The sequence below is a fragment of the Falco rusticolus genome, chromosome Z (assembly GCF_015220075.1).
Source record: "Falco rusticolus isolate bFalRus1 chromosome Z, bFalRus1.pri, whole genome shotgun sequence".
In the NCBI taxonomy this organism is placed as follows: domain Eukaryota; kingdom Metazoa; phylum Chordata; class Aves; order Falconiformes; family Falconidae; genus Falco; species Falco rusticolus.
In genome coordinates this window covers 11244264-11270082 of record NC_051210.1, presented here as the reverse complement: position 1 = coordinate 11270082, position 25819 = coordinate 11244264, and the positions used below count along the sequence as shown (strand labels likewise).

General features: G+C 44.5%; 1 protein-coding gene across 1 annotated transcript; it reads left to right on the top strand.

Moving 5' to 3' along the window:
* The first annotated feature begins 6 nt into the window (after positions 1-6).
* On the top strand, positions 7-23491 carry LOC119141556 (A-kinase anchor protein 2-like). Its single transcript, XM_037374000.1, has 3 exons — positions 7-1720; positions 9916-10094; positions 19946-23491. The coding sequence occupies exons 1-3, from the start codon at positions 79-81 to the stop codon at positions 20036-20038; spliced, it is 1914 nt and encodes a 637-aa protein (XP_037229897.1). The 5' UTR covers positions 7-78; the 3' UTR covers positions 20039-23491.
* Positions 23492-25819: the final 2328 nt, after the last annotated feature.

Genomic DNA, 25819 nt, shown 5'->3' with positions numbered 1-25819 from the left:
AAAAAGCCCTCAAAGCTTTTTGAAGATGAAGAAGAAAAGGAAAAATACAGGGTACGTAAAGTGAGACCATCAGAGGAGATGATGGAACTTGAAAAGGAAAGAAGGGAACTCATTAAAAGCCAGGCTGTCAAGAAAAACCCTAACATTGCCGCCAAATGGTGGAACCCTCCCCAGGAGAAGTCCCTGGAGGATCAGCTAGATGAAGAGCATCTAGAGTCCCACAAGAAGTACAAGGAGCGCAAGGAGAGACAGCAGCAGCAAGGTGCAATACCAACATCCCCCAAACAGGTCAGCTGCTCCTTTGTACCACCAGAGCCAGTCAATATCAAGAAAGAGGATATTGTCACAGAGCAAATTGACTTCTCAGCTGCCAGAAAGCAGTTCCAGCTGATGGAGCATTCAGGTCTGTCTCAGGGTCAGGCCCCACCAAGGCGGTCAGGAACACCCAAAATGTTCTCCATCAAACCCTTCTACAAAAGCCTCAATTCTCCACAAGTAGACAAGCAGCTGTCCTCTGTGACAAGACCCATTTCAGTGTGTGGGCAAACAGGACAGCTTGAAGGTAATGATGCCACTGTTGTCAAAGCACAGAAGGTCTCTGGTAGCATAGAAGATGATACAAATGCTCAGACTACCACTGCTGACCCAGTAAGAGAGTCACCATGCAGTGATAGCCCCAGAGCTGGACAGGCCTCAAAACTGTGGGCAGAGGATGGAGAATTCATGAGTGCAAGAGCAGTCTTCACAGTGGTGAAGGATGATGGACAGGGCATGCTAGACCAGTTCCCGAAGTCAGGCAGCGCCTCTTCCCCTCCAGAGGAGCTTGACTCTGGTTTGGATGACTTGTCTGTCAGGTCTCAGGATACCACTGTCTTGGAGACCCTTTCCAATGACTTCAGCATGGATAACATCAGTGACAGTGGTGCCTCCAATGAGACCATGAGCGCCCTGCAGGAAAGCTCACTGGCTGATTTCTCCCTGCCACAGACCCCGCAGGCTGACACCCCAGCAGAGTGCAGGGAAGAAAACATCTCCAAGTCGTTCAGTGACCCGGGCTGTGACTTGCCCTCCTCTGCCTTGGCAGATTCCATGCTGATTGATGACCAGCTGGAGTACCATGCTGGCCTGCTGGTTCAAAATGCCATCCAACAAGCCATAGCTGAGCAGGTGGATAAAGCAAATTGCAAGGAGGAAGAAATCCAAGCAGAGAAGGAGATCTCAGTCAAAGAGCAGCCAGTCACCACCAGGCCAGCTCCAGCCTCCAAGGAGCAGCAGAACCCAATGTTTGAGCCACCCCAGGTGTCTTCACCTGTTCAAGAAAAAAGGGACAGCATACCAAAGACTTCAAAAGAGGAAGACTCAGGACTCAGGGAAGGGAAGAGTTTGCAGCAGTCACCTGTGTACTCAGCCAGCCAGCCATTCTTTGTGGAGGAACACAAGCACGAAGTCAGCTACTTCAGCAAGTATTCAGAGGCAGCTGAGCTGAGGAGCACTGCCTCCATCCTAGCCATGCAGGAGCCTGAAGTGACTGTGGGCCCTTTCAAGTTACGGTCAAGGAAGCAGCGGACTTTGTCGATGATAGAAGAAGAGATCAGAGCTGCCCAGGAACGAGAAGAGGAGCTGAAAAGGCAGAGGCAAGGTCTGCAGATGGCACCAAGCCCTGTTACGAAGAGTGCACCACCCATGCCCACCAGAACTGTGTCTTATAAAACTGCACCAGGTAAGAGCCCAGAGTGTCAGAGGGGAGGTGAAGTGTGACTGAAGGGTCAGGTCAGATTCAGTTTTATTTCATCGTGACTGACTATGTCGTTCTGCAGGGAGCAGGAGCGTTGTCATGACTTTGTGTGCCTGGAAAAGGCAGGCAGAAGGAGGGCATGGGATGACCTAACTTTCTGTCTGTGAGCACACCTGTGGATGTGCGGTTTTTTTCCCCAAATGTAGGGTAGACCTAACTTGCATACCCCACTCATGATCATTAGGAATCCCTGTGCTCTATTCATCCGTTGCCACATTGTATCATGACATATCTACTGCAGCATTGCTCAGATCACCCACTGAAATTTAGGATCACCGTAAGGCAGGACAGCAGTGTTCTTTGCAGCTGCAAGACTATTTGAAAGACAGATATACAAAGCCTTTTTTAACAGGCTTTCTGTTCTCTTGCATGTCATTGAGGAAGTGCAAAGGTAATGGAGATTTACAGACTTTGGAGGTTTGCATCAGATTTCTTTTTGTGTATATTATGCTTTCTGTTTTCAGGTATTTCTTGGTCGTCTTAATGAACTTTGGTGAAAAGATCTCCAGAGCTGTGATTTGGCATGTATTTCAGCTGGTGTCATTCACTGCTGAATTAAACAGGTGTCACAAACAAAATGCTTAATAGATTCGGTAGAAGTCCTCTGACTGATCAGCTTTAGGGTCCTTGTGGTGGCATTCACGGCAGTTACAGCTTATCTGTCTCCTCCTTCCCTTTGCAAAAAATAAATCAATTAATGCCTTCTTAATATAACACACACAAAAAAAATTAAAACAAAAATTAGAAACACATGCCAGGCTTATTTCTGTGTAATGTTTTTTATGAGTATAGACCTACACATGCTTTGCAAGTACTTGGAAGGTTTTGTTAATAGTGATCATTGTGAAGAAGTATTAGTTTTGCCCAGAATACTTAAATTCTGTCCTTATTTCCACTGATGTAAATCTGGGCTAGAGGTGCTTCCAATAATTGTGCAGGGTGATCCTTTTCTTTTGAAAGTCATGGCAAACTTGGATAGGGTCTGCATTTAGTCCATTACCAGGTCTGATTGTGAACTTGGAGAGTTATACAGCATTTAAATACTTGGGTTTGTTTCTTCTGCAAAGAGAATGATTTTAACCTGTGTTTCTTGCCAAAAAATGTAACAGGTGTTGATAATTTCTTTGAAGTGCTATTGTTATTATATCTATATCTATTTATCCTATAGAACAGCATTTTTGATAGGGAGTCTCCATGAACTGAGGTGTTCTAAGCAACATCTGACAAGATGTCACAGTCATGGCACCACAGACTTCAGCTAGGAAGACTCGTTGTCTAAAGGTGTGCTAATCACCACTTTCAAAAATGGCAACATCTGTAGCTGCTCGAAATAAGGCTGGTAGTGGTTGCTTTTTACTCACAAGTGATGTTGGAAGGGCTGCTGACACTAACGCTTGTTTTAATGGAGCATCTGGGAAAACAGTGTACTTCTGCTTGTTCTTATTTCTCTACACGACAAGGCATTTACTTTGTGTCTGATGTTAAAATGTTTGTTGTAAATTACACTCCAGTGAGAATGATAAACTTACATTTGTAATGAATCATTCCAGACAGTTTCCTTTAAATGTCCAACTGCTGTACGTTAAAGAAAGAAAATTGGGATCTATTAACCAATGACTCAAGCTACTGCAGTTTGCAGCTGGTGACAAGGCAAAGAATTAATTTCTAGGAAAAGATGAATATGTGGCAATGTGTAAGGATGCCATTGATCAAAAAAACCACAAAGAGCATTGCCAAAGTCAGTCTTGAATCTTTTACTTCCAGTGTTTTTGAAACAGCGGATGTACTCAGCAGAGCTCTCAGCTGGCGGAAATGAGCTTGGCACCCTTAGCATTGCAGGGTGCATACCCTCACCTCATCTCATCCTTGCTGTCCCTTTATCCATCTGTGTGACAGTTAAAGCTTGCAGACAACTCTAAAAACAGGGAGAAGGGATAATATGCAATCTCTTGGCAGATTGCAGCAACTGTCCTTTTATTGTAATATTTACAGCATCTTTTCAATATTTACAAAAACAGGGGCAAAAGGTGATTCAGCAGAGGCAATAAAATCTGGCTGCAAAGCTTCACAGCAGCCAGTTACAAACGTGATATACAGAGCAGAAAAGAAAATCTATTTGTGGTAGGTACAGTAAGGAAAATGCTGTAGAACATGTCTGATACTGTAACCTGAATATCTATTTTCACATAGAAAAATAATAGTAAAAATCGTAACTACTGGTGACAATGTTGAAAAGAAGAAACAGAGGTACTTCTGTCACCGAATTGCCTTCCCAAAGAAAGAATTGGCACTCTTAACATCAGGATACCTCAGCAGAAAGGTATTAGTGGGTCAAGTCTAAATTTGAAAAATCTGTTGCTAAACCTTAAGTGAAGAAGTGTAAACTCACTGTAACTCTTTTTGAGGAGGTACAGTAATTAAAAAACAATGATCTACCTGTCAGGTTGCTTTTTGGTGGTGGACTGGGCAGAGTAGCTTTACTAGGGCTCCTGGTGGTCCCTGGTTATTTATTATTCCTGCCCTACTTCACTGTGGATAATAAACACAAACCACAGAAAATTACTGCAGTGAACTGAACTGCTAATATGAATGAAGTTTGGAAGATTAACACAATTCATGTGGGTGTACGTGTGAAATAACTTCAAACTGCTTTAGATAGCAAACAGGCTGTTTTTACCCGACTGACACACAACTTTAATACAACTGACAGTAATGCTGAATTTGGTGTCTGCCAGCCACCCAACACAAGCCAACATGGATCCTAGTAATAAACTTGCATATGCTAAAAAGTATTTTTTAAAGCTGTTTGGGATGCTTCGAAGCAGCTTTTTAACCCATCTCAGATCACTGGAGCAAGACATAGAGTAATTTCAGTGGAATGACAACTATGTGTTGCGTGCATGCTAGACAAGACCTTCTCCAGAGTACTTCTGGAAAGCTGAAGGGAAGAACCTATGCCAGCTCCGTTCCCAAAAAATTGAGTTTCCTGCATGAGGAAACCCAAGAAAGACTAAAAAAATGCTTGAACGTGGCTAAATGGAGTCATGGTGGATCCCAAAATATTTGTGGAGCCGTATTTAAATTCAAGCATTTCCTGTGTTGTTTTGCTGCAGTACCTGGTGCACTTGGCAAGGTGCTGAGCAGCTGCAGAGCAAGCCAGTGGTTTTCTCCAGTCTGCAGGGAGTACACCATCCCTCCTAAGCAGAGCAGCTGGGCTATTAGATAGTTTATTTGAACAGGGTGGTGAGTGTGACATGAGAGAGGATCCCATGTATGCTTGGTGGTGTAGTTCCCATGTTCCTTTTATTTTGTCTAACTTCCTGTAGTGTCTGGCTCGAGTAATCCTGTTCTTCAGAGGAGGTGTGAAAATCATTACATGAGAGGTCTTGATTCTGTGAAGGCTTTCCTGTTGCAGGGAGAGAAACCCTCTGTAAAAAATTGTTGTCTCATGATGAGGCATGGGGAAATCCTTAACATAAGAAGCCATACCTGGGAGAAGCTTTCCTGCAGCTGCCACATCTGCCTTTTTGGTGTTTGTTACCAAAGCGTTGCCAGGTGAGGCAGAAGGCACATTGCACTCCCAGCATTCTGCAGGGTACTCAGACCCATCTGCACATGCATCTGGGAGAGCTGCCCACCAAGCAGTTATCTTCTGTTGTACTCAGTTGATGAACTAGATGAGAGAATTTCAGTGGATGGCAAAAGCCCAGCAGGGGAGTTGCAGTTTAGAGATGTAAGTGATCAGGTACCTTTAAATTTCAGTTAAACATTGCCTGCAAATAGTAAGGAACACGTGTGTGCTTTCTCCTCGCTTTCTTCTCCTTGCTTTCTTTTCCTGAGTGACAGCTGTGGAGCTTAAGCCTGTCAGAGGAGCCCCTTCAGCCTGAAAACCATCTTCCACTTACTTTTTTCACTAGTAAATACCTACACTAAGGAAATTTCTCAGATTCAACCACAGCCTGAAGATATGGTGTACTGTATGGTGGGAGAAGAAGCAGAAACTTTGTTGCAAAGTATTTTTCATATTTGTAGCCATCACAAAATTTCTAACACCGTGTATACATGTAAAGAATAAGGATCAGGTCTAATACATATACATGAACCTCTTTTTAAAATGAGAATTTTGAGAAAAGCTGGAGCAGAAATGAAGGCTTTGAGTTTATGGAAAATACTGTTTCCTTAACCCCTTCATAAGCAATGGTATGAAAAAAGCAAAGTTCATCATTCTGTTCAAGGATTCCTCTGGTGTGCTCATCACTCATCCCCAAACACCTCCAAGAGTGCCTTCACAGCATACTAACCCCGTTCATGTGTCATTTGCTCTCTTATTCCCTCTCTAGTGAAGAATGTGTATGAAGTGAGAGGGTCTTCAAGAGGTGGGGGTTTTTTAATGTTTTCTTGTTTGTGTGTTTGCATATTCATGTTGATCACCTGGTGTTAAAGAAGACCAAAGAAGCCCACCTTTCACCTGGAGTGGTAATGAGGCTCCATATTACCAGAGTGACATTTTTTGGCATACTTGAGCTATCCCCTGAATCCAGCACAGACTAGTCTCCCAAAACAATTTTTCTTGCTGAACTATCTTATTTTGAAATTTTTTCTCTGCAGTGCAGGTGTATTAAAAAAATGCCAACAGCATCTGTCAAACAGTTGCTCTTCCTTGCATGAAGCCCCACTCTTCACATCTCCTTTGTGCCTTAGTTAACACTATGTGATGGCCATTGGTACCTACTGGTTACTTAGTGGTGACTCAGGCCCTTGTCCCAGGGCCTCCCCTTGGTCACTCCTCTTGATATTGTGGCAAATCAGCTGACCATCCATCCTCAGCTTGCAGCAAGTGCTTGGACACCCAACAAAGTCCACAGGGTGGTTAAGTCACCATCACAACCCCTCTTGCTCCCCAGAGCTGTACAGAGGTTTTGATTAATTTGTCCCCAGCTCTTACATGTCTTTGATTTTTCAGAGACATGTCAGGCAACGTCTTGCAGCCCTCAGACCAGGACATTGCAGCAGCTGCCCTTTCCCTGAGCTTTACCTTACCCTCCCCAGGGCTGAGAAAGAGCTTTCTCTATAGAAGCAGGACCTGCCTGCCCCAAATAGCATGAAAGGCAGTTAATTAAGAGAACCCAAATTGCAGGAGTGCCCTACTAGATCCCTGAAGCCAGAGAGTAGCAGAAGCCATCACCAGAACTGAAGAAACAGAACATTATTTGGAGGCCCTTTGAAGGAGGAGAAAAATGTAAATGTGTAGATGAAGATTTGGGGTGCTATAGCCTGTACTCAGTATCCTGCAATATCTCTAAATGTGACCTCAGGGGACTGCCTTCCTCTGGAGGGGAAGGCACTGATGATAACTATTGTTAACTTGTAAGTGTGACCATCAGGCTGCAGGTTTTGCTGATATCCCACAGTGTGGCCCTATTTCTGTTTGAATCAGAACACAATTCCTTTGTTACTCAGCTAGGATTTGGGCAAGGACCACCAGCGGTGTCTGTGTGCATCAGGTGTGGGTATGGGACCATGGAAATACAAAGTGCCTGTGATCATCATGTCTTATGGTACTTTTAATGCTGAATGACCCTTCTGCCTGAGTACCTGCCTGAGAACAGCACCTTATCTGGATGAAAATCTGCCAGAAGACAATTAACCCAGCAACATTTCTAACACAGTCCAAACTGGCAGAACAGGTCTGAGCTGGACTGGAGCTCTGCATCGGGTTCACAGAGGGGTTTTTTGTCGTGATTGAGAGCCCTGCAGCCCCATCTTCTAACTACAACTTCACTGATGGTTGTGCTGGTTGCTTGACTTTCTGTCACTGTTGGCACTGGTAGGATCTCTCTCTTCCACCTGCCTACCTGTTCTCACAAAATTTTTAGGAACTTGAAAGAGACACTTCTCTATGAGAAGTGGTTGATGCTGTGAATTCCCGAGTTTTTAGTGGAATTCAAGCACTTACACAGAGAAAATTGTTGTATAAGTGTAATTTCTTGTGGATACAAACCAACAAACCACTGTTCTGCTGTGAGCAAATCTCCTTAACTACCTTGGCTTCTCTATTTATGAAAAGGGAACTGTGACACTCTTCACAGTGACACTGCCTGCCGTGCACAGAACAAGTTGTGTGTTGCTGCAGGTCACTGCTACAATACGGAAACCGATGTGCCTTGCACCCAGGGAGGACAGATCTGCGTGGAGGTATCCTTTTTCTAAAATGCAGATCCCAAAAGCCTATAGTTTACATTGTTTTCCAGGGGAAGCAGAGTACAAAGGGCTCTTTTCAGGCAAGAAGTTTGTCCACAGGTCTGAGCATCCTGTGATGCTTCTGCATCCCCAGGGGAAAGCAAAAGCTGGGCAGACATCTGAGAAGCCTGATTCTTCCTGCATTACTTACATACACCCAAGATAGTTACTTACTAGTGTAAGAATGAAGCAATGCAGCAAGATATCTGACCCTTAATCAGACCTTTTATTTTCAGCAGACTTTTTTACCCACTGTACCTAATGGGCAAGGTGACAGTTGTTCTTACTCTCTCCTGCTGAGCAGTCCAAGCCGTCACACATGGGTGCAGCTGGGCAGTTCAGGACCTGCTGTTGTTCTCTGCTTTGGCAGCATGTCTCCTGATGGTCTGCGGAGCTGGTGCTGGTGCAACCCAGAGAAGAGCCTGGGCCCATGGAAAGTCCCTCTCCGGTCTCTGGTGGGGTGATTTAAGGGGGATGAATTCCTGGCCTGATCCCTGCACCGGGCAGCTTAAGCCAAGCCTGTAACAAGAAACTAGTGATGCTGGGTTTTTCCATACTGGACAGAAATGAAACAAGCCTGGCAAGGGGATTTCTTGTAAAAGACCTCTGCAGTGCTGGCTCAGGTTTCACTTCTTCCTTCAGGAATCAATCTTGCTGCTTCTTACAGGAGGTTTCAAGGCTGCTCCCTAGTGGCTACCACTGTCACGATGCTTTTTGAAGGAGCAGCAAGGGTTTTCATCTCAGCAACAGGTAGTTCCATGAAAATCTCCACGATCCTCCGTATTACTTCACTTATTTGTAAGGGGTTTGGGGTGGGTTTTTTTTCTCCTTTTTTTCTTTCCCATCGATTGAACCATCTTATTTCAAAGAGCTGATGTGCTATGGAAAAGGGAACTTGATTTTGATTGAGTAGTGCTTTCTCCTGTTGTAGCTGAGGACCCACACACACCTTACTCCCATGCCACCGTTGTGCTCATTCTTCCCACCAAGACAAGGTGGGAGGCTCACCTGGATCCATGCCTGGTAGTGAGAAACACAAGCCGTCCTCCCTGGAGAAGTGTGTGTTGTCACACAGCTCAGTGCAGTGGTCTTGCTGTGCCTTGCCTTCTACTCACCTCTTCAGCTGAGGTCACTCTGCCTGAAACAGCCTTCCCTGGGTGAAATGGGCACAATCAGGGAGCAGCCTGACTTCTCCCTGACTTTCCTCCCACCAGGAGACTTGAAGGGTCCTGTCCAAACAAGGGGTGTGTGGAACAGAGACCCCACCCTGCTCTGTCACAGGTGTCCCTCCAGGAGCACCCTCTGTGACTTGCAGGAAACAGCTGCAGGGAAGAGTGGTACCAGCAACAAACCCCAAGCCTCTCATGCTTACACGGCAGATAAAAAGCACTGGAAGAAGAGAAGAAGCCAGCAACACTTAACAAGATGCCTTCTGTGGATGTCGAGCATGTGGTCCCTGACATATAGTGGTAGCATCCTGTGCACTGTACTGTCTGATACAGAAAAAAGATATCATGCAGTTTTCCAGAATCTTACAAACATTTCCTGAACACTGGAATGTGTCCTGTAGAAGGGAATGAGGGTAATTCAGCCAGATACTACTGTAAAAAAGAGTGGTGGGTTCAATTTGTCTTGTATCATTTGATAACTCTTTTAGGTTTTGTAAAAAGATATTGTGATGTTTTGGTGTAGTGGGTTTCAGGAAGAGGGAGAGTGTTTTACAAGCCCGTGGCCATCCTGATTTACCAGATCATAGATTTCATTCCAAATTGTTTCTTCATTCAAACCTCACTGAAAATGCTTCTCTAGCTGCCATCTTTTGGAAACAACTCATGAGTGCTTCAGCTTAGAAAAGGTCATTCTTTTTCATGTCATTGCAGGAAAGATAGAGAAGATCAAGCCTCCTCCATCCCCCACCACAGAAGGCCCCGTCTCACAGTCTGACCCACCACCTGAAGAGCCTACGGGAGCCCAGCGACCTAAGAATCTGATGCAGACACTCATGGAGGATTATGAAACACACAAAACAAAGAGACGAGAAAGGATGGATGACAGCAGTGTAAGTGCACTTTTCCTTTTCACTTTTTGCTCCGCAAGAGAGACTGTGACCAGCATCCAGATAACAAAAATATTTACTTCCCAAGAATCTACTCAGATCATTTTGCAAGTGTGTAAGGATTTTAACACATTGTAAGGGCCAGTATGTTTGAAATGGAAGAATGAGGGCCAGCGGAGAGGAAGAGAGAGTGTCACCGCAAATATCAAAGGCAACTCAAATTAAATTTCATTTTAATTAATTAAGCTAGTTAATACAAGGGCAGTGGGTGGCTGCCCTGCGGTTGGCGGACTCTGTTAACTCAAACATCACCAAGACCCTCCAGTGGGCTATTTCAGTGGCTTTTTGAACTTTGTGGATCAAGCATGTATTCACATCTGTGTTTGTAGATCCCCAAAGTCCTGTCCTAGTGTGCTCAGGATTCAGTATAAGTAACTTCCCCTGAAACCACTCCTTGCAGAACTGGATTTGGAACATCTCAGAAATTAACTTGGATCCATCAATGGGCAGCATGCTCTTTCCCGATGGATTTGTTATCTGTCTTTCACACAAACAGAAAATCAGCCAGAATTTCAGTTTGTGAAATGAGTACCTGCATTTCAGTCATTACTATAGTGGAGTTTAATCCACTTAAGGTGTTCTTTATTGGAGGCACTAATAAGAAGAGATATGAATTCATAGCTGGAAGCATCAAAATTCAGTGCAACTGTTTTACAACCTGTTTCCCAACAAAGCATGAGGTATTTCTTATTCAGACTAATTATTACTGTAGGCAGTGAGTGCAGAAGGTAGTGAGATATAAGTGTGATATAAAACTTCTTAAATAGACACTGTTTGCTGAAGCACCCTCGGTTCTCCAGGCATTTCGCAGAGATGTCAGAGTGATGACTCCAGCACCAAGGAGTTCATGCTCCAAACAAATATTCATAAAAGTTACAGTTTTATTAGGTGTATGGGAGTAAGTGAAGGTTTGTAATGTGAATATTGCCCTAGTCTGGCAGCTTTTAATCATTACTGGTAAATATTGCACAATAGCCAAAGATAACTTAATATCAGAAGGAATGCAATGTGGAGGGGTCCTGTTGTATTTCTGCCGGTTAACTAAAACATAGTAGGAGACCTGACTCAAAATGTAAATAGACTAATTTCCATTGCACACCAGAAACTTTCTGGTACCCTTTTTCTACTGAAGCTGTCGAAAACCAAGAACTCATTGTCTGTCAGATTCCTGATGCCATGCAGGAGGCCAGCTCATGCTTGGCAGCATGCCTTGCTCTGGAAGCAGCATCCTGGGGCCATGTCTTGGGAAGGAGACATGTCCTTGGGAACCATGTCTCTGGTTTCCCCTCCCTCCCCCAAAAGCACCCAGTGAAATGGGGTGGCTCCACCTGCTCCAGTGAGTGTTGTCTTTTGGCATCTCCCCAAAGGAGAGACATGTCACACCTTCATGCCTTTTGCAGAAGGCAGGAGGAACTTCAAAAAAAGACGGTTATAAAACTCCTGCTGTGCAAACCAGAACTGGTCCTCTGGAGTCCCACAGCAAGCATCTGTCAGTCCGATGGCTTGAAACCTTGGCACAGTGGTGAAGCTGCTCTGCTAAAGAGATTACACTGAGCTGGTCCTCAGCCTGCGCTTTTCCGCCACCCCTGTGAAGAGTGAAGGTGACTTGCCCAGGCCATGAAGCAGTGGCTTGTGGCTGAAATCTTCTCCCACAGCTGTGAGGGTCATGTGCTGTTTGTCATACAAGTTGTAGCAGGCAAAAGACATCTAAGATGTCATTAGACGTAACTCCCTCTGCTTAGTTACCCAAGTGCAACTCCCCAGGTACTTGCAGAGCTGCGCATGTGTCCCCTAGAAAGCAGGCTGGCCACAGTTACATACTGTCTTCTGCAGTTTGAAGGCAGCCTTGATGTCCTGACTGGAACCCCGGTCTGGGCAACATCTCACTGAAAAGGTGTGCTCTGCATGCCAGCTCAGCTGTCCGCTGCTGCTAAAGCTGCCCTGTCTCTGACTGCCCGAAAATGCCCTCCCAGAGGATTAGTGCTCGTTAGACAACTTGCGGAAAGAATCCTTTTCTGGGACAAATTGTCAAGGCTCCAGTGAATTTATAGAGCCCCAGCACACACCAAAATCCCATTGCTTTTTGTTGTCATTCTCTTCTCATGTAAGCCCATTGCATACAGCCAAACAAGATTTACATTCTTGATGCTGCCTACCCAAAATCCTATTAGAGGGCAGTGTCCTGCAGAGCCCAGGGAGAGCTTCCTCAGACCAGCAGGAGTGTTTTGTTTCTCTTCCCTGCCTTTTTCTGCTCTCCTTTTGTAAACGGCTCCCACCATTGGCAGGGGAAAGATAATTCAAATAACAAATTCTGCACTCATACCACTGTTGGTTTGAGCTAATATTTTATGTGCCAGGCTAAGCAATAATTATTTAAACAACAAATAGCTTTCATTTGTCAGCAGAGGACATTTGACCATGTGCTCAGGAAAAAGATTTCTGTAAATAATGAAACAAAAGACCACATCACTGGCTTGTTTTTAAAAATACATTAAATGTAGCAGGGGAGGAGCATAAATGACAACCAGACAGGCAGCTGCCACTTGGAGCATGAAGTTCTGAGAGCTGAACATATCTCAGCATTGCTCTTTGTGAGTGAGGGGAACCAGAGACTTCCTTGGGTACTGGGAGCAGCCAGGGTGCTGTGGCAGCCAAGGCTGAACAGAGCCAGCACTGCTGGCGAGACAGAAGGCAGCAGCCACGGTCTCCTGAATGGGATCGTGGAGAGGTTTGATGTGCATGGAAACTCCCCCTCACATGCTGAGCACACCAGCAGTACTGACGTATAGAGCTTCAGTTTCTCCCTACATATGACATACTAAAAGACAGGAGGGTGGTTTCAGCAGGACATCTACACTGTCTCTCCTTCAAACATCACCTCCTTCTGTTTTATGTCTGGCTTCAGTGGCTACAGCGCAGACACTCTGGCCAGGGCTTGCAGGCTTTGCCTTTCAGAACCAGAGGGCAAATCAAGTGCATCTGCTTTTGGAAGAACTTCACTGCTCAGGCAAGGGGGCAGTTTCTTCCAAAGAGCATGTATTACAGTAGAGATTTCAACAGGTGAGAAAAAGAGAAAAAGCAGCAGCAAGAAAATGGGTCAAGCACGTATAGTAAACAAGACTGAGACTGGCCAAGCAACACCATTAAAAAAACACCTAACTGACTTTTTTTTTTTTTTGTTTCCTTACGACACCAAGTTGCTTGACTTCTTATACTCTGGGATGTGCCAGTTCTTGCAGTTTATTTTGGTTTTGTTTCCTAGTTACAACATGCTTATTCAATGCACTAATGCTGGTCTTTTCCCTTTCTACCAGTACACCTGTAAATTACTGTCTAGCAAGGTTACTTCTGAGGTACTTTTTAACTGCTTATTTATTTTTGCTTCTTGCATGGTGATTTCAATTGCATGTCACTGCAATTTGCGTTTTCATACTGTGTGCCAGTGCTGTTTCATATCAAAACTGGGATGCAAATGTGTGTGTGTGATATTCCCTTGTATCTCTCATCAACAATATTTGTGTGGCTCGTTTTCTAACATTTGGATTCTACTTACAAGTTCTGGCATAGGAGGGGTTGTAATTAAAGGGATGGAAGCTGTTGCCCAGGTCTGGAGCATTCCTGAGGCATGAAATGAGAACTTCTCCTTAATCCCTATTACTGTTCAGCTGGCAAAGCTAAGCATGGGATCCAAGCACCCTCACACGCTGAGCGAAACTGATGTGGCTTTCTTTTGTCTCTGATTACAATGTATTTAGCACTATCAAAATGCCTAGTATTTTGTAAAGAATCTGCACACCAACCTTTCGTCTGTGGAAGAAGAGAGTCAGATCCAAGCACGTGGCCTCCGTCTTGTGAATTTTGGTAACCTGTCCTTGTCCCTGTCTTCTGTTGTGATGTGATGACTGACCACAGTCCCACAGCATAGCATCAGTGTTGGTCTCAGAGTAGAAGAAACCCAGACCTACTAAAGAATGGGCATATACAGTGGCATTTGGTATTTTAGCAAGGCAATAACTTGCACAGTCCTTATTCCCTACAAAGCCGTACTCTGCCAAAGGCAACAATTTTAAGAGCAGAGAGTTGATACCAGCTATACTTCTGCAATGTTTGTTAGAAACAGGATGCAGACATTTCAGTTGCCTGTAATTTTCTGTGCAGAAATGAGTGTAAATCTGGACATCTCTAAGAGACACAAACAGATTGTGGTAATGACTGACACTCTTGTCCAGCGTCAGCATCTTTTCTTATAAACATGAACCTTCCACTATTGCCCTGTTCCATGACATATTTGACCACATCAGCTACCTCAAGGCAAGTATATAAATATTTTCTGTCCTGGAAAGTAAAGTTTATTCCATTTCCGATTCATTAAATAATTTAGTGTGGGTTTTATCTCACTGATACAAGCCAGTGATTGATCTTTGTATAAAGAGTTAAGCAGTATAAAAGCAGTGTGCTCTCAGAGATGTGGGTTTAAATACAGATTAGACCTCTTCTCCCTCATAATATCTTCACAGTATTCTGAGTTATGATTTATGGATGGTAAGTAGCAATCAGAGCGTTTGATGTTGTGTGAGAGGCAGAAGCTCAGGTGTAGATGTTACATGCCCAGCCCTTGGCCTTCTGCTGGGAAGGGTTGCGTGTTCACTCCGTGAAATAATAATGACGCAATGAGCTGGGAATGAATGTGCATGGATGGGAAAAGGGGTAGAGATGAAAAAGACTGTAGGACACAGCGATTCTGTATGCAGGTGAAAGTATGCCATCTGGCTAATCCCAGTGTTAAGCCTCAGACTGAAGAAACCATTTGGTCCTCACTGGAAATCAGGAGCTGAAGCCAGGCAGTGGTTTTGGAAGGAACAGCAAAACTCCAGTCATGATGCCCCCCAGCTCTCTACTGACCCCACAGCTGAGCTGTGTCTCCTGTTCACCAGAGCCTTCCATAACCCACTCCGATGCAGGCAGGTGGTTCAATTCTAATTGTCAGCAACGCTGGAGCTGACCCAGCCATGCTTGCACTGGCTGGGAGCCGGGGCTTCCATGCAACCAGCCTGCCAGCTCCGCTCTGGTAAGCAGCAACCCCCCAGCAGGGTACAGTCACTGCTGAAGTTAAGCTACATGCAGCAAAACACAGCCTGCTTCATTAGGTCGCTGTGGTTTATCACCCTTAAATGCCTGCGGCCTGTGTTAAAAGCACATTAATCCACTGTTTTAAAGAAACCACAGGTAACTATGTGCCTGCACATGTGTAGGTTGTTTTTATCCTTGAAATCTTCCACTCTTGGCCTTACAGCTATACGTATCTTCAAATTTATAGGGCATTATCCTGAGTTTGCTTAACAGCAGTCATGCTGTAGGAGATACTGCATTAAGGTGACATTGATGTGATATTAAAGGCTACTGCTGAAAGTTTTTGTGTTACGAAACAGGAAACCAATATACTAGATTTGATGGCAGAGGAAACACATTATGTTTTAATACTGACCAGCAGCAGTATAATGCTGTTTTTCAGGTAAACACATTTTTGTCTTAGATACCCAGCTCCTCACTGTGCTCACTGGAGGTCTGGTGTATTCAGTGAATAGCATTAAGTAGGTACAGTAAATACCTTTATACTTGAGGAATAGATGTTCTTCGTCCCTTAGTAGTTCCAGTTTTATGTTAAAGTGTTTAGTTTATCGTTCCTGAGCAGGAATGCAGAACCAGGCAGCTGTTCCCTGACCTTGTGCTTCTGTCTCTTTGTGCATGGTGTGCTCCATGGAGGTGTCTTGTACAGTAACTTTCCTGCATGGTACCTGTAGATTTTAGACACTCAGAACTTTGCAATCTCTGTTTTTGTTGCTTTTAGTTCTCCCAGGTCTGGATGGGAAGAATTAGTAAAATATTAAGCTCCAGAAAAATCATGTTGCTTCCACATCAGTTTTGCCGTTGTTGTTCTTCAACAAAAACTAGCCTGTACTGGATAGCAGTCAGTTTCATTCGGTGGTGGGGATAAATATGCTTTGGACTGAAGCATATCGGTATTTTGCTTTTTATTCTCTTGTTGCCAGTGAGAGAGCAATTATTGTTACATTTGTTGAAGCGAAGATCAGGACAGTTTAGCGTCCATCTCTAGGATGGATAGGTAAATTAATCTTGCACCTGATAGTGGTAGCTGTTGCAATCTTTTTTTTTCCTTCCCCCACCCCCACAAAATCTTTAAATATAGATGAAATCTGTCAGGAAAAAACCCTCTGCAATTCATAGTGAGACTCCAGAGCTGCAACCATGAGATCCACACAGCAGTTTTGTGCAAAGAGAGGTGAGCAGCGGTTTTTACAGCCCTACATACCGTGGTACATTAGTCTTTCCCTCACACCTACTTCTGCTCTCCAAATTCTTCCTCTTCTATTGCAACTAGTAGTCAAACAGCCCCTCCCAAAAAAGACATTTTAAACAACATTGCTTTTTTCACTGATGTGGCCTTACCACTAGGATGTGGCCAGCTCAGTTTTTCAGCCTAAGCTTGAATGAACCATCTACTTCGTCATCTTTCTGATCTTTGTTATATGCCTTCTGCAAGCAGTTAAGAACTTGGCTACCTTAGGATGCCGTGGCCACCCAAGCCTGGTCCTGCCTGGGTTGCTCTGCCTGTACCGGCTGAGCTGATTTTGGAGCATCATGAGGGAGGACACTCACGAAGCACTGAGGTAGCATCTTGTAATGTGTCCAAAATATGGTGTGTTACAGACACCCAAAGTAGCCACAACAACAAAAGCAAAAGACTTTCCCTCCTTTGATGTGCTGGGGAGAGCCTCTGGGTGCTGGACTCATGAGGGGCCCACAGACAGCCCTGATACCTGCCAAGAATATTTTAAAAGGTAGATTGTTTGCTATTTTAGGCAAGCTGCTTACTGGGTTGTGAATTCAATGCTCCATTGAGGAGTCCCAATTCTCTACTCAGTCATTCTAGTTGCACGCTATAATTACCCCATTGTTTCCTCTAGCGGGTGTAGAACTGACACAACCTAGTAAAAATGAGGGTTATTTTAGGTCAAACACTCTTTTCAGTAGATTAGAAGAATAATTCCAGAGTAACTATTGAAAAGGACCTTTAGCTTATTAGTATCTGCTCTACTGTTTAGAGGGCTTGTTTATTAATACTAAGCCAGACATTAATATTTGTTTTCCAGCAAAGGCTAAGTCTGCATGCAGTGCCCTCATGGTGTCTCTGATATAATTCTGGAAGCAGTTTTCCTTGGAGCAACCAGCAAAGTTTGCAGAAGTAGACAAGCTTCTAGGCACGTTTGCAGACAGAGGATAAACAGAAGAAGCCCTGAGATAAAGACGAGCTGACCGATTCAAAGCAGAAATCTTCAAAGTTTAAGGGTCCTGACTGTGCAAGCCATCACCAGAGACCATTGCAATGATTTAATTTCCAGCAAGGAAGACACTGACTGGAGAGTCTTGTAAATTATGTAAAATCCAGTTTATTTTCAGCTGGCATAAATCTTCAGGCCAAATTCAGCAGGCCTCAGTTGAATATACCACTACTCTGACTGTGGCAATTTGGGTTTGAAGTTTATGCCACATTTTCTGATTTTTCATGTAAATTTCAAGTTCCAGTGAGGAGAACAGTAGTTTTCCCTGCTTTACTTAATTATTACCCCATACTGGTCTTGATAGTCTTCTGTCTAGCAGCATTCATCTGTTGCCATCCAAAAATACAAAATGACTGTTCCTCCCCAACCCACACCCCCTATTGCTAACCCTGGAGCAGCCACTGTCATTTCTTATTCTGAGGAGATAATGAGGTGATGCACTAATATCCAGTCCCATTTTCAATTGCTGGGTTTGGGTTGTCTTTCCTTGGTTCAGGCATTCAGAATCCCAAACGCAGTTTAAGCTGCTGGTCCTCATCCCTGCAGCGGGAGTAGCTTTGGTATGTTGCTTACAGGCTGATGTCTCAGAAGGAATTTTTTTACTGATTTTGATTTTTTTTAAAAAAAATTGATTAATTTTTACGTTTGTGAGCATGTTTGCCCTTACTGGGTAAAAAAGAAATTGCTCAGCTCTGCTCCCCCTTTCCTGTGATTACTCTACAAAACCAGGAAATATGACTTTGGGCAAAATTTCAGAAAAAAATCCCCCCCAGTGAACCTGGACCAGCTTTGTGGCCCTGGTCACTGCTGGGAAGCAGATGGAGCTTTAGCTTTCTGTTGGCTGGGTTTTCCACTTAGTTCTTTGGTTTGTTCACAGTCATAGTCGAAATTAGGAGGGCAAAGAAATAATAAAGCTGGCAAAACTCCACCTTACCTTCACCTCCTGAATGGAGGTCTGGGTCTTAGCGTAAATGCAGAAAGGTGAGCAAGGTTATGCCCTGTAATTTCATCTGACAGTTCAGAGCTGATTTCCCAATATAACTTGCACAGGAGCCCCTAGTACCTGTGTAGCTTTCCAACCACAGCTTGTCACAAGCTGTAAGAAGAGTTCCTTTAGTCTTATATTATTTATTTTTATTCTAGTCAAGGCTTAAGTCCTCACTGCATCTGACTTTCTATGCAGAAAAATAATATAGCATCATCCTTTCTCAAAAGGCCAGCTACTCTTCTGCAGCGGAGGAGTGTGCAGAGCAGCTTGCAGGAAGCATTAGGGACCAGGGATGGCAGGCATTGTTTCAGTGAACAGTCACATACTTGTTGGGGGTATTTTTTTACAGTTATGTTTTTTAACTGACTGTTTAAACTTTTCAAAAGTCTGCTTCTCTGGGAGGGCTGGTTTAAAACACATTGAGGGCAGTGGATGTTGGCAGCTTTGTAGTTTGATCACAGAACTGTTATTCAGTGTCGGTCAGAAAATAACATTGCTATGTGCTTCTGTTAGAAGGCCACAGACTTCTTTATGTCATCTCACTCTGCTGGGAGAAAAACACCCAGTGGCATGCATTATTGGCCGAGGAGTACATCAGATTCATGTCACAATAACACCTTTTGGTTTAATCTGATTATTTTTCATATGTTGTTAAACCTCATTAAAACTGGTTGGGTTTTTTTTTTTACTTTTTTCCGTTAATTGTTTCTGTGTATACATGTGTGGGTATACTGTTTTTATATGCGTTTGTGTGTATGACTCTGTGTGTGCATGAAAAATACATAAATTTTTAAGGGCCCATCTTGTACCAGACTCTGTAGGCTGTGCAGATCCTCATTTCCCGTATGCATGGAGTGATTTTTCACTCCAAGAACGCTTTGATTGCAGTGCATAGGCTTTCCCATTGGCATAGCTGCAAGCCAGAGACCACGAGAAGATGCAGCGGGAACTGCCCAGTCCTGTTTGCAGGGGTGATGTGCTGAAATAAGCAGCAGACCGCTTTCCAGGCTGCACATGCAGCTCCAAAGCAGCCTCTGCTGGGTTGTTGCAAGCTGGTGGTACGGAGCTGCCTTTTGGGGAGAGGACCAAGGCTCTGCCATCTGCCTTCCCCAGGCTGGGACCAGGCAATGTGCAGCTAGGCTGGTAAGGGGCAGCTGGGGCTTCCCTAATTCTGCCAGACAGCTCCTACCACTTCTGTCCTCCCGTGGCGTGGCTTTGCTCTCGTGTGCCATCCCCTGCACCTTCACATCAGCAAGTGCTTCATCGCATGAGTCCTCCCAGTTTGCACAAGGTGCGGCACTGGGAGCCCAGCAGGAAGGGCTGGCCCAGCTGGTCCCTGCCTGCCCCGTTGGTCCCGCCTGCCTGGGTGCACAGTGCAGGGCACCCCGGCATGGGAGACAGGTAGCTGAGTGATGTGATGTGTTTTCCCTTTCTCTCCTGACCAGGTCCTTGAGGCAACCAGGGTGAACCGCAGGAAGAGTGCTCTGGCACTGCGTTGGGAAGCCGGCATTTATGCCAACCGGGAGGAGGACGAATAACCACACCGCAGTGTGAAGACAGCGACCAGGCACACCGAAACCAAAAAAAAGAGAAAGGAAGGAAGAAAAAGACAAAAAACCAACTCAAAAACCACCACGAAAGCAGCAGCATTTTAGTCCAGTATTTATTAAATACACAACAAACTCGATGCACATAGACACAGAAACGATCCAGCTCCTGGCAATCCTAGAACAACAGGAAAAGCCCACCTAGAAAATATCCCCTTCTCCTTCCCTCCACCCCCCGTCTGAAATAATGCAATGGAGAGGGTGCAGGGGGTGGAAACCCTGGGGGTGGGGGACAAGGGGGCTGTTGTCCCCATGTACCAGAGAGGCTGCAGGCACATGGTGGGAGGTCGACGTGGAGGAGCCTATGGCCAGGGCTTGTCCTCGTGCGTCCTGCTGACTGAATCGACAGCCCTGCCTTGCCCCTGGGACCCCTGTCACCCCAGCCGCTCCTGTTGGACCCTCCTGCAGTTCCTTTGCCTCCTACAGTTGCTGCACTGAGACCATCAGTGTTGCTTCGGCATACTCTTATCCAGCCACAAAACAACGATATTGCCCTCTGTTGCTGTTTCTTTGAGAGGATTGAAGGGTTGGGGTTTGGGACTGGGGTGTTTTTTGGGCAGGATGGATTCTGCTCCTCTTTCTAGTAATTTATCTGTTTCAAAGGAGAAAAAAAAAAAAAAGCAAACAGGGAGGCAGTTATTGCAAATGTACAATCTAGTAGACTCAGTACAACAGTCCTTGTGTTGCAAACACAAGCCATCACAATTTAGGAGTGGAATAGATGGGGATGAGAGCTAAGCCAAATGGATTACCTTAGCTTTAGGATCCTATATGCTTGCAATATCACCTGAGCTCCAGGTTCTCAGAGCATATTTACATAACAAAGTTTCTAAATAGAAAATCTGTATTTAGTGGATGACAACTATTTTTTGATGGTGGGGAGGGAAAAGAATGGCATATGTGTAAACTCTATGAAGATGGATAATTTGAAGTAGAAAGGTAGTGGGAAAGGGATACAAATAAAGGACATTTAATTTGTAAATGAGGCAATAAGTGAACTAAGCCAGCCTGTGGCCTAGAAAGAGGTATGAAATAAAGAAGAAAGATAGTTACGTCTTCAACTATATTTATACAACATAAAAAGCCTTTGAAGTAGAGTGCTTTATGGAAGTCTTCACGTCTCCAGGCAACAAAAAAAGCTAAAGGGCATAATGTGTTGGAAGGAGTGAACAAGGAAGAGCAGACAAGGGAAGAAAACATAATTTTTGCCGTTCAGCCAGTGTTTTCAGTGCTACAAGCAAACCATAGAGCCTTTAGTTATTGCTTAGGCTTGGGATCAGCAGTGAAGGATTAGTATGGATCTGTGTGTGCGTGTGCATGGGTGTGTGCGTGTGTGTGCGTGTGCGTGCGCGCGCGTGTGTGTGTGTGTGTGTGCAGGCGTGTGCATGAGGCTGGCATACCAAAAAGTGTATGGCAGTGCATGTACTGATTATTTTCTCCAAAGCTGTTGTATCAGCTATAGGAATGAGTGCTAATTTCTTTTTCTTTTTTTTTTTCTGAAAGGGGATATAAAAACAAGGCACTGAGTTAATGCAGTATTTGTGATATTAAAATTTGACCCAACATGGTATTTGCATGAGTCACAATTGCAAAGTATTGACCAGTTTTGTAAGCTGACAATTAGGAAAAGAAATGTGGTATTTATTCTTGTGCTTTGTATTTGTATGTAGTATAGAGGCTGCGGGTTTACTCTTTGTTTTCACGCAAGCAATACAATAAGAGTATTTTACAGCTGGGAACCATAATTTCTGGACTAGAAACCAACAAGTTTGAGAGGTGACAGAAAAAAAGACACGGAGCTTTTTTCTATATGAAATAATCTGTCTTTTTTATAAACAAAAATTCTTATTTTGACATCTTTTTAAAAAGTCATCAGCCAGGATACTGGTCCTCCCTTAAGCGTTTCCTTGGTTTTATGACCTGCTGTGCTGTTTGATCCTGAAACAGTGAGCTTATTTAAAATGAGTACCGATACTGTGAACATATTTCTGGTGCTTTTCTTAAACAGAGCTTGCAACCAAATTATTCCCCCCACACACACTTCAGTTCCTCCAGCATGTGATTTCTGTCCCTGGACACTATCATTTTGAGGCTTATTTTCAGGGAATTGTAGCAAATACAATTACATATACCCGTTAACTCGGTTCTGTCAATTGTCTCCCTAAGTGCTCTTGGACAGATGAAAACCCTGCTGATCCGAGTGTTCACTGTGATAAGGGCAGCAAGCTTAGCTCAAGGATGCTCTCTAAACCCAGGTGCATGGGGAGGCACCATGCCTGTGAAGGAATTACATACTTGATGAAGTAGACCCATTGTCCAGACATGGCAATCAACAGTGAACTGTGATTCCTGTCTGCAGGCAGGTCGTTACCATCAGACTAGGAAAAGCAACGCCACTAATGCAGCACTCTAGTGAGACCATATCTCATGTAGCCAGATTCACGAGTTCTGTGCATCTGTAACAAGAGGAGTCCTGGCTCCGTCCATCCTTTAGGAAAGCTTAAGTGAGACTGGGAAAAAGGGGTTTCCTAAGCAGAGGAGACAGCCCCTGTACTTACAGTGATGTGGTCTTGCACCAAAGGATGCTCTTCAGACTTGCTCCCTGAAACTGCCTTCCCAGGAGCCTGCACCTTTCTTTTCTAGAAAGGGGATGTGTTGTTGGGGAGAGGCCAGGCAGGAGTCCTCTGTGCTAGAAGCATTTGCTTGCAGCTTCTGTGGCAAAAATATTTGCATGTATCAGTCCAGGACAGCCAAACTTTCCATCCAGCAGAGTTTTTCTCTTCCAGAAATTATGGACACTCATAGTCAGCAGCACACATTCAGTGCTGTGGTAACGCGAGTGCGATACAGTTTACCTGCCTCTGTTATTTCATTTGCATGCTACCAAGCTTAGGTGTTTATAAGTATACGCCAGTAATACATATCTATCTATATATAACTATATCAAATGCAACAAAAGAGCACTATTGCAGAGTTAACTTTGTCTCCACAAAAGAAACACTCAGATCCTTTTCCCTTGGCAAAGACTGGTTTTAATGAAACTGTGTATTGAGAAATAGTTAAGCATTAGCTTTTGTGATTATAATCAGTTTGGGGTTACAGTGCAGGTTTTCTGAACAATTCGTTTTAAAAGCTGCCAGTTTGGGCTTCATCTTGCTCCATACTGACATTATCTGAAGGAAAATACAGTCACATCGGTGTGTTTGACAACCAAGTCAGCATCCTTATCATGACTTATCAACCAGTTTCAACAATACCTGGCTTTCTGTATGTTAACCACTTAAATGTTATCCTGCTTCTGTTTTATAGTGACTGTGAGGCCTACAATGCAAGTATATAATTATTTTCTCATTAAAACAGAAACCTGTGTTGTGTTTCTATAAAGCTGCCTGTTTCTTCATGTTCTTGCAGAAAGGTGTACCCCCACAAGCAGCATGCAGCTGGTGGAGGGTGGCCTGTGTCCCATCTCCCAAGGTAGCTGGTTGATCTCTGCCCCAGTTCTTGACTCTGCTTCTGTCCATCTATCTGTCTAGAGGCAGGAGAGATCTCTTTTTTCCTCCCTTCAGTGGTGTCAACTGCAGATACAAGAGTATCCCTGAGTTTTTCTTTCCCATTAATGTACCTGGGGAGGGTTGCAGAGGCCAGATCTGCTTTGTGATGAATTGCACCTGATTTCTTACCTTGTTTCCTTAACATCTGCAGAAGCCCTGTCATCCCACATGGCAAAGCACATCATTTCAGCCAGTCATCCATTTCTCACATGCTCAGCTGCAGCAACCAGCAGCTTGCCCATTATCACAGCCTCTCACCACCCTTTCATCGTCAGCTAGACCAAGCTGCCGTCATATTTAGCTGTGAGAGCTAAAAGGTGCCAGGTACATGGCGGTTGCAGAACAGCCACAGGGACCTGTTGGGAACTGGGCAGATTCATGCCACTGCTCCTCCCTGTGCCGGGAATAGCCTGGCATTTAAAATATAACCCTGCTCCACAGCCCACAGGAGGAGGCGCAGGACTCCGATGATTTGGTGGGACTTGGCTAGAGCCAAGTGCAGCAATTCAGCCTGCACTCTCTGTAGCCATGAGCCCTCTTCTCCCTTGTGCAAGCAGTATAAGAAATGCCTACATTTCTCATCTCAACATCAGATGTGGATTTCCTTTGCAGTTAGAATATCCTGCTGATAGTCAGAAAATGGATTAGAAAACAAGCCTGAAAATTTACCCCCCAGTCCTGGTCTCTAAGAAGAAAAAGAGGTTATTGTCTTCTCAACACAGAAGAGGCTTTCTGTCTTCCTTTGCCTTTCCTTGCTCTGTGCTAAGAGGGATAGCTTATTGGACTAGCTGGCACACAGTGGGAAAGGGAACCCCTTCCAGACCTCTCCTTTGGGTTCTATGAGAATTAAAAGTGGAAATGGGACATGTGCAGGGGAGCGTTTAGGCGTTGCCAAAGTAATGCAGTGACACCAGGGGGTGGCAGCAGCTCAGGAAGTTTTGCAATGCATTCTGCTGTTATCAGCTGTTGGTATTTGTTTAATAACACACACGTAGGATATCTAAAATCCCTGTCATCAAAATGGCACGCACCAAGCTTTAGAATATTTCTACAAAGTAGTGAAGCACTATAAAAGAGCCATTTATCCATCATTTCAGGCATAGTCCCATATAAGGTGAGGATATTGCACCTCCAATAGATGTAGGTGGCTTCAAAAGGCCTCAGCACAACAGAAAAGTAAATGGAGAGGCAAAGGATCTCTGCAGAGGCAGGCCTGACAAATGGCTTTAAAAGGAGGGAGAGCACTCAGTACAGTGTTTTCAGTTGTGAGTGGGAGCAGGAGATTAAAAAAAAACCTACAAACAAGGTCTGTAGTGTAAGGAAGCCGAGTCAGAGCACCACAAACTGTAGCAAGGGAGGACAGGACTAGGCAGGACCAGAGCTATTAATGCTAGTGTGGACATTAGCACTAAAGATGACTTTCAGTTATGTCCTAGTCATTGAATTGACTAGGACAGGCAGTCCAGGAAACCTCCCCCTGAGTTACGGTTAGTTACAAGTCAGTTAAAGACTGAACAGCATCCCAGCATTTCAGTGGTGCAAGACCAGGGGGGCAGGGGCTATCCTGTCACATCAGCAATAGTACGGGGGGAGGGGGGTGGGGCAGGGCAGATGGATGGACAGGGACACCAAATTAAAAAACAAACTAACAACCAAAAAAACTAAGAAGCAACAGAAGATACCCAAAATGCCATCCGGACGTCCAGATCTCAGGGTCTGCTGCTAGCTCTGGCTGAGCCCTGATTAACTGGAAACGTAACCCACTGCTTTAACAATGGGGTCATCAGGAAGAAGGCTTTTACAGTAAGCACTGAATGTGGCATCAGTGTGAGCACTCCAGCCCAGTCCCAGGCATCTGTCATCTCTGCAGTGAATCCAAGGTGGTGTCTCACCAGAAGCTGGAAATGTTTCGGGCCTTGTTCCAACCTAGAATGTGGCAGTAGCAGTGAGAAAAACTAACGAAGGAAGAAAAAAAATTGTGCAAAGCTACTTTATTATATAGCCTGTTACAGCAAACTGCATGAGGATTGCAGGGCAGGGATTTGTGCAGCAGCAGTGACATCTGGAGGATGGATCGCACTGACCATGGGAAGACCTTAATTTCCAAGGACTTCCCCTGGAAGCCAGTGTCTGGGATAGATGTGCTGACTGATGGACCAGT

What these genes read in the sequence shown, in the direction of transcription:
- LOC119141556 (XM_037374000.1), top strand. Translation starts at nt 79, where the DNA reads ATGATGGAACTTGAAAAGGAAAGAAGGGAACTCATTAAAAGCCAGGCT. An exon ending in GTCTTATAAAACTGCACCAG is followed by an intron (nt 1,721 to 9,915) that starts GTAAGAGCCCAG and finishes ATGTCATTGCAG; the next exon opens with GAAAGATAGAGAAGATCAAG. An exon ending in AAAGGATGGATGACAGCAGT is followed by an intron (nt 10,095 to 19,945) that starts GTAAGTGCACTT and finishes TCTCCTGACCAG; the next exon opens with GTCCTTGAGGCAACCAGGGT.